The 11,092-nt window shown below is 34.6% G+C and overlaps 2 protein-coding genes across 3 annotated transcripts; one reads left to right on the forward strand and one right to left on the reverse strand.

Annotated features, from left to right (window-relative positions):
- Positions 1–298: 298 nt before the first annotated feature.
- Positions 299–9,414, forward strand: LOC123670163 (muscle LIM protein 1-like). 2 transcript variants are annotated; one of them, XM_045603675.1, is made up of 11 exons: positions 299–425; positions 996–1,129; positions 1,858–2,023; positions 3,035–3,158; positions 3,650–3,746; positions 3,928–4,012; positions 4,901–5,197; positions 5,285–5,417; positions 5,880–6,067; positions 6,914–7,067; positions 8,530–9,414. In XM_045603675.1, the coding sequence occupies exons 2-11, from the start codon at positions 1,015–1,017 to the stop codon at positions 8,650–8,652; spliced, it is 1,482 nt and encodes a 493-aa protein (XP_045459631.1). In that variant the 5' UTR covers positions 299–425; positions 996–1,014; the 3' UTR covers positions 8,653–9,414. The 2 variants fall into 2 exon arrangements, with proteins under 2 accessions (XP_045459631.1, XP_045459630.1); XM_045603674.1 differs by lacking the exons at positions 3,035–3,158; positions 3,650–3,746; positions 3,928–4,012; ... (3 more) ...; positions 6,914–7,067; positions 8,530–9,414 and adding an exon at positions 2,233–2,434 and having other exon boundaries at positions 304–425.
- On the reverse strand, positions 7,613–8,279 carry LOC123670162 (selenoprotein F). Its single transcript, XM_045603673.1, has one exon. The coding sequence runs from the start codon at positions 8,137–8,139 to the stop codon at positions 7,630–7,632; it is 510 nt and encodes a 169-aa protein (XP_045459629.1). The 5' UTR covers positions 8,140–8,279; the 3' UTR covers positions 7,613–7,629.
- Positions 9,415–11,092: the final 1,678 nt, after the last annotated feature.

Genomic DNA, 11,092 nt, shown 5'->3' on the forward strand with positions numbered 1-11,092 from the left:
ACTGTTAACGAAAATTGTCGAAAGCGTGTTTAAAAAGGCTCTTGATACCATGCTGAAGCTTAGGAAGTTCAGTTTCGTATTTTTTTTTAAAAATGTTTAATGTACTATAAATTTTTTAGGCAAAATATATTCTATATATTATTTAAATCATCCTTATAAAAAAAATTGTGTAAACGGAAACGTATATGTTTTACCAATGTGATCAATTGTTAATTTTGGGGGTAGTCACGAAGTAGAGTCGAGGGCGAGGGTGCGAGGGCGGTGCGGACGCCCCTCCACTGGGGCCGTGTGCAACTCGAACATAGACTACGGTGGCCCACTGCCCTCGCGCATCATTCGACCTCCGCGAACCGCAGTCTCGGCATCACCGCCCTGAACTGTATACGCGTCCGGGAGCTCGACTCTCGTAGCGACTCGACGAACAGGTCCGTGACTGGTGAAAGTGATTCTAACAAAAAAAAACTTAACCTGATCGCGAGTGATTTAACGGCTTCTTCCTTATGCAATCTATTTATAGCGTTGCATTACCACTCCAGAAGCGTAACTTTACCTGAACGCCCCAAATTAGGAGCGCCGGAACACAACCCACGCCCCGCCCGCCTTACGATTCGCACGTCTTTACGCTGAATATTCTTAATAATTGGAAAGAGTTGTATTAAATAGTATTTTAACGTGTTTCGTATGTGGCTTTTGAGCAATAAAGTGCAGTTTTAATGCGTTGTTAGTGAATGTGGTAACTTGGAATTAGGCCAACGAATGTAATAATTAAAATTATTTTTGTCAGTGATTAAATGATGCTTTATTTTAGCACTAATTATTTATTTCTTTAAGTGACCTTAAAAATTGTGGAATACTGATAAGTGAAATACGTTTACAAATTTAAAGTATTAATAAAAACAGGATATTTCCACGTTGCCGCATAAACAAAACTTAACAATACTTTAGATCTTGACTATAAAGTCATTACAAATAAAAAATTTAACTTTTCTTTTCAGGATAAGTTAAGCGAGCACAATGCCTTTCAAACCTGCAGATAACCCCAAGTGTCCGAAATGCGGCAAGTCCGTATACGCGGCAGAAGAACGTGTCGCTGGCGGACTCAAATGGCACAAGATGTGTTTCAAATGCGGTAAAATATCTAAATTAAAACTTAATTACTGAGAAAGATGTAACATTGACCTATATCCAAATGTACGAAAAATCATTATAAGGATTTAAAACAGTATCTAATAATTGTTTTCTCGCAAACGAAAAAAAACGACTTCAATTACACCGACAAGTAATACAACGTCAGTTGACGAAAAAAAATATTAACAAACGCGCTAGCCGTCACTACGTTTTTCGAAGGTTTACCTCGATCATCAGATCCTGGTTTCCTTAACATGGTATCACCCTTGGGATATCTCCTTTCCAACAAAATTTTTTTTATCGAAATCGGTCCATAAACGACGGAGTTATCCCCGAACATACATGAAAATATATATATATATATATATATATCCTCCTTTTTTATATATAAAATATTACCTCTTCCTTTTTTGAAGTCGGTTAATAAAAATATTTAAAATTTATTTAACTGATAAAATATCATTTTATCTAATACTATACGGTATATCGGTACGGTATACGGTAAAACCATCGCATCTGGGAGATCGAGCATATCTTTGGCCATTGGGTGGTTTTATTTTGTTGGTTATTCAGTTACAAAGAAATAACAGCCACTATTGGTTTAGGAATCTATAATTTTATTGAAATATATAATAAAATCGTTTCTTTTTCTTTCGATCAAATTCTAGACAACAAAACTCCGCGTAAACGTGAAATCTGGATGTTGATTAAAATTTTTTGTTAATGCAGGTCTTTGCCAGAAATTACTGGATTCCACCAACTGCTCAGAGCACGAAGGTGAACTTTACTGCAAAGTTTGCCATGCGCGTAAATTCGGACCTAAAGGCTATGGCTTTGGCGGCGGTGCTGGCTGCCTGTCCATGGACACCGGTGATCACCTTAAAGGCGAGAACGCGTAAGTACCAAATTAATTCGAACTCCCGCCGCCCGCGCATCTGAGGGTCTTTCCTTATCTAAGGTCGCCGTGCCGACCGGCCTGCGGGCCCGTACGTAACAACATTAACCGCGTGTACATAATCTCATATGAGCAGAAAGTGCGCGCTCGGCTGTAAATTATGCGCTGCCCGACATATGCATGACCAGTCTCCGTTTATGTCGCAACAGGAATTGAGCGCGAGCAGCCGTCCAGCAGAGCTAGCGGGACGCCGACACGCATCTCGGCCAACCAGCGGTGCCTCGCGATCGCCACTGTACTTTAAATGATTCTAGTTAGGGTTATTTATTCGCTATCGCTTAATTTATTTTGTTTATCAGTCTAATTATTTATAATTTATAAAAAAAATAATAATAAAAGAGTCGACTACCACTTCCAATTGTTGTTCAATGGGAACGTGGTCGAAACCGGTTTGGGCCCGAGTAGTAACGGCAAAGGCTCTCGCCGGGTAGCCGCGTTCCCTCCCTAGATTTTTCCTTACTCCTAATTGGGGCGAACCGAATACAACAGAACAATGGTGAGAACCCATTATATAAAGCCTAGGCACGGCTTTGTAATGCTCGAGTCGCACCATTACAGCATGCAAAGAAAATCTATCTCATTTTTATTATTCGTAACTTTCTCCGCAACTGACCCAAACTAACACTTAGTTAACGCTTCTCATGTATTTAATTAGCCAAATCATGTGATGGGATAAGGAAAGCGCCCTCTGATAGACCTATGTAGAATGTGTGACTAGACCTAATCACGAGCCACATGGTGCGGGCGGTCGGGAGCCCTTACCTTCTCCCATTACGGCGGAGGTGCGCCGCCGGTATCATCTGCTTCGCTGCCATGAGTGTGAATCATTTGTTCGTAGGGGTCAATTGGAATACTCCGATGCCCAATAGGCTTTTAACACGTCTTCTGGATTGTGGCTCTACCAGATTGTAGACTCTGGGGAGCACACAATGATGTGGTTTATATGTACAGGGGCGTACGAACGAATGGAGCCTGTTTGGAGCCTCGTATGATTGCAAAGGCACCGCCAGGAGAAGGATGTCCGCGTTGTGGTGGTTATGTTTATGCTGCCGAACAAATGCTTGCTCGTGGAAAGGTAAGACTTTTTTAAAATATCGCTGTATTAAAAATGTCTATTATTATTAATGCTCTACTTTATATTAATCGTTATTATAACTAAATTATTTACTACTGTACATATTTTTTTCATATCATAAATTAAACAAGATAATAATACAAACACTTGTTCTTCATCAAAACTATGTACGACTCTATGAAACGAAAGAGTAAGCATTGCTTATTAACATACGAATAACACCACAATTTGTACCGTAGGCGTATCACAACCGATGCTTCGTATGCTTAACTTGCAACAAGAATCTAGACTCAATGACGCATTGTGACGGACCAGATAAAGAAATATATTGTCGAGGTATTTTAGTCCTTATGTTGACTACCTGAACGCACGTCCAATTAAGAATGTTTAGGTGTTAACACCAAGTATCACTGTGATAACTGCGTGTACCTTGCGTGTAGTGCCCTTGCATGAATGTTCCCACATGCCTTCATTGTTCACTATATGTCCAGGCATGGCACAAGGAGTGCTTCAAATGCGGCGACTGCCAAAAGCGGCTGGACTCTACCAACTGTTGCGAAGCCCCTGACAAAGACATTTACTGCAAAGGTTTGTTCTCCTATCCAAGTTACAACAAAACTAACTTTCCATAATAATTTAATATTATAATTAAAATACCCATGTCTTGCAAGAACTGTCTATATTTAAAAAAATAATTACCTAATATTAATTAAGCTTGATGGAGTATTGATCACTAAATTATTTAATTGATACATATATTTTTCTTTAGTTTGCTACGGTAAAAAGTTTGGACCCAAAGGATACGGTTATGGTAAAGGAGCTGGAGTTCTACAGAGTGATCCTTATGCTAATGGGTAAGAATGATAAAAAATTTAATCATATGCTTATAGTTCTATATGGACGTATCGTATGTAGAAAAAATATTACCATTGTTTATCTAAAAGAAAACAAACCACTTTATATTTATGCTTGATAAATATTTGTAAAAATAATAGTTTTAGTTATTAATTAGTATTACTTAAACAGCTAACATACATAGGTAAAGAGTTTGGCATCTTTTCTATTTTTATTTATGGTAGCATAATTATGTCAAAAATTATCTTCTCAGGTTACAGACAGGTTTCGGTTATTTCCATCGCTACACTTTCATAAAAACAGCTTATAATACAAACAAAAGATGGCAGATTGCCAATGCAGGAATAGATCTCGCTATTCGTTCTCGAACGAACTAATTTTAATTTAGGCAAGACTAGCCACGCGCTCTTACAACATATTTAATCTGATGTAGATTTCACCTATATCTTATTTATATTTAGAAGCGGATGACTTTTTTACTCAACAATTCACTTATATTATTAATTTACTTTATGTTTCATAGCAGCTCATCATTATTTTTAACTTATACGTAATTGGTATACAGATTGATCATTTTAAAAACAGAATTGAGTTATAATCGATAGATAGAGCGGGAAATGATATATGTGGATACATATGGAGCGAAGGCACAATTATACTATTATATTAGTAGGGTAGATGGCTAGTCTTTAGATTAAGAGCCGTCATTTTAAAGTTAGATAGGTTAGGGTTTTTTTTTTGTAACTAAATTTTGCTGATAAACGGTCAAATTTTGAGCTTAGATAATTCGACGGCTCTTAATCTAAAGACTTACCGGGTCAATAAATTATTTAAAAACTTTTTGACTTACATTTAGGTACGTTAAATTTTACTTTTTTGTTGTCTAGTGATCAGGCACCAAAAACTACGGTGATTGATACTGCCGCGATACAAGCACCACCTGGCAAAGGTTGTCCACGATGTGGTGGGGTTGTCTACGCCGCAGAACAAGTCCTTGCCAAAGGTCGCGAATGGCATCGCAAATGTTTCAAATGTCACGACTGCACCAAAACTTTGGATTCAATCATTGCGTGTGACGGACCTGATAATGATGTTTATTGCAAAACTTGTTACGGAAAGAAATGGGGACCTCACGGTTACGGTTTTGCATGCGGCTCTGGATTCCTTCAGACCGACGGCTTGTCGTAAGTTTCGAATATTATATATTTTAAAATAAATAACGTATTTTGTGCGAAACAAAATTTAAGCTTAAACTAATTATTGTTTAACAGCGAAGAAGAAATTTCGGCTAACCGTCCTTATTATAATTCGGATACCACTTCTATCAAAGCGCCAAAAGGACAAGGTTGCCCAAGATGCGGTGGTATGGTGTTTGCAGCGGAACAACAGCTGGCTAAGGGAACTGTAAGTATAGCAACTTTTGAAGAAAGAAATAGATCGATCGAAAAATTATAGTTGTTGTCATCAAACGATGACAATAGCTATAATTTTTTTCTCAATCACCCAGAATAAAAATGTTAAAGATAAAAATAAACCCAAATCGCTCAGTAATGCCAGCATAAATTTGAGCCCATAGATCGTCTGATACTAAACACACGTTCCGAAAAATGGGCCATTTCTACTTTTTAACGAAATTTTAGGGACGTATATTTTTTATTTTAAGTACCTACCTATATATTTTATGAGACATATTACACAAGGTACCTACATGTAATCAAGTGCCTATAAGTACATTATTGTTATAATAACACACAATTTTTATAACTCACAAATATCTCATGTTATACACATTTTTAAACTACTTATAAGTAGGATCTAAAATGCAAAGTACATAGACCAACTATTGAATAGTTGGTACTTTTATAGATGTGGCACAAGAAATGCTTCAACTGCGCCGAATGTCACCGGCCGCTGGACTCTATGTTGGCTTGCGACGGTCCTGATAAGGAAATTCACTGCCGCTCATGCTATTCTAAACTCTTTGGACCAAGAGGATTCGGCTATGGACACGCGCCAACACTAGTTTGTACCGACTCCGAGCCAACTGTTACATAGTAAGTAAACAATTATTTTAACATTTGTGATTCACTATTATACAGTCCTTAAATAACGAGTTATAATAAGTCAACTTGTTTGAATTAATGGTGTGTTTGATACATATAAATATTTTAATTTTGTGGTCTGGTAATTTCTAGAAAAAAAACAAAAACAAATTGTGAAATAGTTTTTTTTAATGATTGTGTTTGCAGGCAAACGAAGAAAAACAGACTTCAATTATATCGACAAGTAATACAACATAGGTAGACAAAAAAAAAGTCAAGTAAATACGCATTATCAAAGATTACTCCAAAAGTTGTAATCAGATCGCGATGAAATTTAAATATGACCATATGATATACATCGGCTTTCGATGAAATTAAAAATCATCAAAATCGGTACACCCAGTAAAAAGTTATGCGGATTTTCGAGTTTCCCTCGATTTCTCTGGGATCCCATCATCAGATCCTGGTTTCCTTATCATGGTACCAAACTAGGGATATCTCCTTTCCAACAAAAGAAAAATTATCGAAATCGGTCCATAAATGACGGAGTTATCCCTAAAAAATAAATTAGTTATACATAAAAAAAACATATACGGTCGAATTGAGTAACCTCCTCCTTTTTTGAAGTCGGTTAAAAATTGTCATTTTTCCTCAATATCTTAATATATTAACAACTTAGTTAATTTATATCCTTATTGTGCATTATCCCATTCGACTGCACATTAATTGTTTTTTTTATCTTGCATGAACATCCAAATTAAAATTTTATGTAATTTCCTTGAAGTAAATAATATTGGTATTTCAAAATGCGATGAAACAAAGTTTACATTTTATTAACATACCGCAATACTACTACAGCACCGAACAGTTACCTTTCACGGGACAGAAGGCAGCTAAAGGGCAGGGTTGCCCTCGGTGTGGATTCCCTGTATATGCTGCAGAGCAGATGCATTCAAAGAATGGCACATGGCACAGAAGGTGCTTCTCATGTGCAGACTGCCACAGATCTCTTGTGAGTACCTAAGGGTGTTGTAAGCTAACTAGCTGACCCGACAGACATCTCGACAACAACAATTTATACTATGCCAACACAAATTAAAATAATATAGATAATGGGTTTTTTAAATTCATACTTGATAAAATGTGTTTTTATATGCACTAAAAAAATGTGAAATTGCAATGAATAAATTAACTATTAAAGATTCCAAATTTCTAATAAGTTTCTTAATTAATATATAAGGTATCACATTTTTCCCTTTTATAAGCCTCTATTGTAAAGTTCACTTTTACAAGTTAGGTTAGTATAAATTGCTGGAGTCGATCTTATGTTGCAAACTGTCAAACTCATGATTTCTAAGTAAACAATACATTTTTTAAGTATTGGGAAAGTTAAATAAAAAGTTAGTCAAATGGATCCAGCCATTATCGAGTTCTGCACTTGGCAATGCATTTAGCGATTTACTTTTATTTTATATACATGACAATTTGTCAAGATAGGATCAAAGTTCATTAGATTACAAGAAATGTTTGGTTTTAAACAAACAGTAAAACAACCAGTCTTATTACATAATTTATTAAATAAGATTAGTTTTTAAGAACCCTCTATCGTCATCCTCTTCTTTTATAAGATGTGTGTTTAAAAATTCTTCAACAGAATCTGTATTCCATTTCTCAATTGCGACAGTTTCTTTGACTATACCATCCTTGTCCAGGAGCTTGATTATTGGATCCAGTCCACGTAAATATTTGATTTGCAAATTTGGAAACTTAGCGGGTCTGTCACTCTTAACGAATGCTTGAATTTGAGGATATGCTGGAAACTTGCAAGTACAGACCTCTAAAATAGCACGTGCATATTTCTTTTCCTTTGGTGCCGATTCATCATTATGACAACATTCCTTACAATGTTCCACTAATTGATCTAAACTGAAATCCTTTAACTGATCACAAGAAGAACATAATAGATTAGCTTTTATGAAACCTAGAGAAGCACAATCTTCCGTAGAAAATTCGCCTAAAGTACTACCGGTTAAGTAGACTGTCACGAAAACAACAAGTATGAGGGTAATTTTTATAGCGCCCATTGTAATTAGGCGAAATATTTTCCATAAATTGCAAAAATTAAAGCCTCAATCTTTTTATAAGTTGATAATGGCTAACTTCACAGAAAAATCACACAACTCAAAAACATTGAAGTCAACTTCAACTATATAATCAACTTGTAACTTGTCAACCACCATCTTACAATTATATTATAAATTTCAACATAACAAATGTCAATTCTGACGTTTATATTTAGTGTTACAGTTTACAAATAAAAATTTAAGAAAATGTTAAAAAAATTACGTGGTATTAAGCACATAAAAAAATTGATAAACAGTATTCGGAAAAATTTATAATGTACATTTTGAAGTAAGGCGATACAAAGTTATTTACAGTAAGTACAAAATCAAAATATTTTTGTTTTGTTTTAGGATTCCACTAACCTAAATGACGGGCCCAATGGTGAAATCTACTGCCGCGGATGCTACGGTCGAAACTACGGGCCTAAAGGTGTTGGATTTGGTATTGGCGCAGGCACATTGACCATGGCTTAATTTTAATATGAAGCTGGACTTTATAAACTTACAGAATGCGTGGTAGCATGAAAGGAATTTAATCTATTGCATAACGCTACCTTTTGTTCATCATACCATGTATTAAACTGGTTTTAATAATGGTTGATAATATCAAATAAGACTCATAAGTAAAAGATTTAATTATTTGATAAGGCGAATATTTTATGATAGGAAAATATAAATTAAGGTTACATTCCTTTCATATGTACAAACTGTGATGAATGTGTCTGGGCCCTTAGTTTATAAATTCGTCATAAAATATCGTAGCGTAAGGTGCATAGACTTAATAGTTATTATAAGTACATAAGGTATTAAACAATTAAATAAAATAAATACAAAAAAAAATATAAAAAATTCAACGACTTCATCAATGGCATTGTGAAAAATACCTAAAATATCACTTTTTTTGATATAAGGTAAACTATCCTGTAAACGCGGCAAAGATTGCAATATGCAATCGTTTCGACCGACCAGATCTCATCGTGAAGATCTGAAGCACATATATATTACTATATGTATATCTTTATTTAAAAAAAATTACACCAAAGATTCTTTGTACATACTGATGTCAATTAATTTTTAAACAGCAGTAAGCTGTGCTAGGTTTAATACCAAATGCTTTGAAGCTTTCGCTGTGTAACATATAAATATTCATAAATTAAGGCAGCTTATTGCATTATATTGCGACTACAACTACAATATTTATTACTTTTCTTTTTATTAAATAAATGAGCACCAATATTTTCTTCTTTTTTTTTAAAAACCCTTCGTTTTTAAATTTGCCTTTATATTAAAAATATCTCATACAATGTTATATTCATTTTTAATAAGTGTTTATTTTTAAACTTCAAATTTTTACAAATGTTTTCTACATAAAAAGCTGCAATATAAAGTACAATATTGTAATTTAAAACTTAAAATGAACGATATTTTCAAACCTGGCTATCTATAGCTACATATAATAAAATGGTAGGAAAGTCAAAACTGTACATTGAATATTTTTTTTAAAGAATACTTGGGGTGTGATCTACAATCGATACTGAAGCCAAAAATATAGTTTTTAGAATTTTTGTCTGTTTGTCTGTATATATGTCCGGGATAAATTCAAAAAGTACCGCATGGATTTACTTCAAATTTGGCACGAATATTATTAAGAAGTCGGGTCAACATATAGGCTACATATTATCATGCTCTCACCTACCGGGAACGAGCAGTGAACCTTTATTTCCTCAACGCATTCTGTAACAACGTGTAATCTAACGATGCATATTTGAATGTTGTTGTCATGTTAATAACCATGCTATATAAGTTAGTTTCACACTATAAAAATCACGTAATATAAGTAACTAAGCCGATAAACATAATTAAATGAATATAAGTAGACAAGATAATTTTAAAGCAGCGCCACCTATGAGATTTTTCTGTAGATATGAAATGTAAAGAAGAAAAGGGTAAATGAATGTTATTTTAAAAGCTATAATCGTAGGTATTTTTGGTGCTGTATAGCGTTCACACAGACGACGTCGCGGGCAGCAGCTAGTAATAAATAATTGGAATTGTCCGCGAGCAAAGCGGAATTAGTTTGGAAGTAAAAGTTAGAGGTAAAAAGAAGTGAGAGGTCTTTAGGATAAGACACAGTACTTAAGATGCAAAGTAAAGACATGTTAGTAATATTTAAATTAAAACCCTTCCTTAAACAACAGTTGGCAATCAAGCTTTACTTACTTGTGACAAAAAATTGGTTGGTATTGCGTATTTTCATAGTGAGTCTAGGTTAATTTGGACGTTTGTTTGGTTGGGGCAACAATGAGATGTGGTATGAAGCAAAAGAGCATCCCATCCAATGCACCTTTTTGTTACGTAGAATAAACCTTCATAAAGATGTCCAGCTTCTGGATTAGAATAGTCTCTGCGATGGCTGCCATCGACACGCAGTTGGAGGAGCTGTGGGATCAAATTCCGATTCCGTGCCTCACTTCACTTGTGGCAATTGGAGGTCATTTCAGATATAATAGTCTTACAGGAGATTACCACTATTATTATATTAATTTTGATGCTTATCATATCATTGTATAAAAGATTTTTTATGCAAGCCCTTACACACTTGTGATAAGTTTTCCATTTAATAATGTCGTAGAGTGTATTACAAATACAATATGACCATGTTTCATTAATATTGTATATTGTTAGAAAAATATCAGTATATTCTTGAGTGAAACTTCTGTCATGATGCTGATTACTATTGGTGATAGATGATACTTTGACGAAGTTATTTAAACAAAATATATAAAAAATAACATTTATTTGAAAACCAATTGGAAACAACATAATTACCGAACAAAATTAAAATGGGTGTAAAAAATACTCACTTGCATAATTCTTATCCTAGGCTTATAATAAATCAACAGGTTGAGCAGGC

Source organism: Melitaea cinxia, chromosome 4, assembly GCF_905220565.1.
Source record: "Melitaea cinxia chromosome 4, ilMelCinx1.1, whole genome shotgun sequence".
NCBI lineage: Eukaryota > Metazoa > Arthropoda > Insecta > Lepidoptera > Nymphalidae > Melitaea > Melitaea cinxia.

Excerpts from the sequence above, each read along its gene's own strand:
- LOC123670163 (XM_045603675.1), top strand. The coding sequence starts at position 1,015 with ATGCCTTTCAAACCTGCAGATAACCCCAAGTGTCCGAAATGCGGCAAG. Across the intron at positions 1,130-1,857 it reads CAAGATGTGTTTCAAATGCG|GTCTTTGCCAGAAATTACTG; the intron begins GTAAAATATCTA and ends TTGTTAATGCAG. Across the intron at positions 6,068-6,913 it reads TCCGAGCCAACTGTTACATA|CACCGAACAGTTACCTTTCA; the intron begins GTAAGTAAACAA and ends ATACTACTACAG.
- LOC123670162 (XM_045603673.1), bottom strand. The coding sequence starts at position 8,139 with ATGGGCGCTATAAAAATTACCCTCATACTTGTTGTTTTCGTGACAGTC.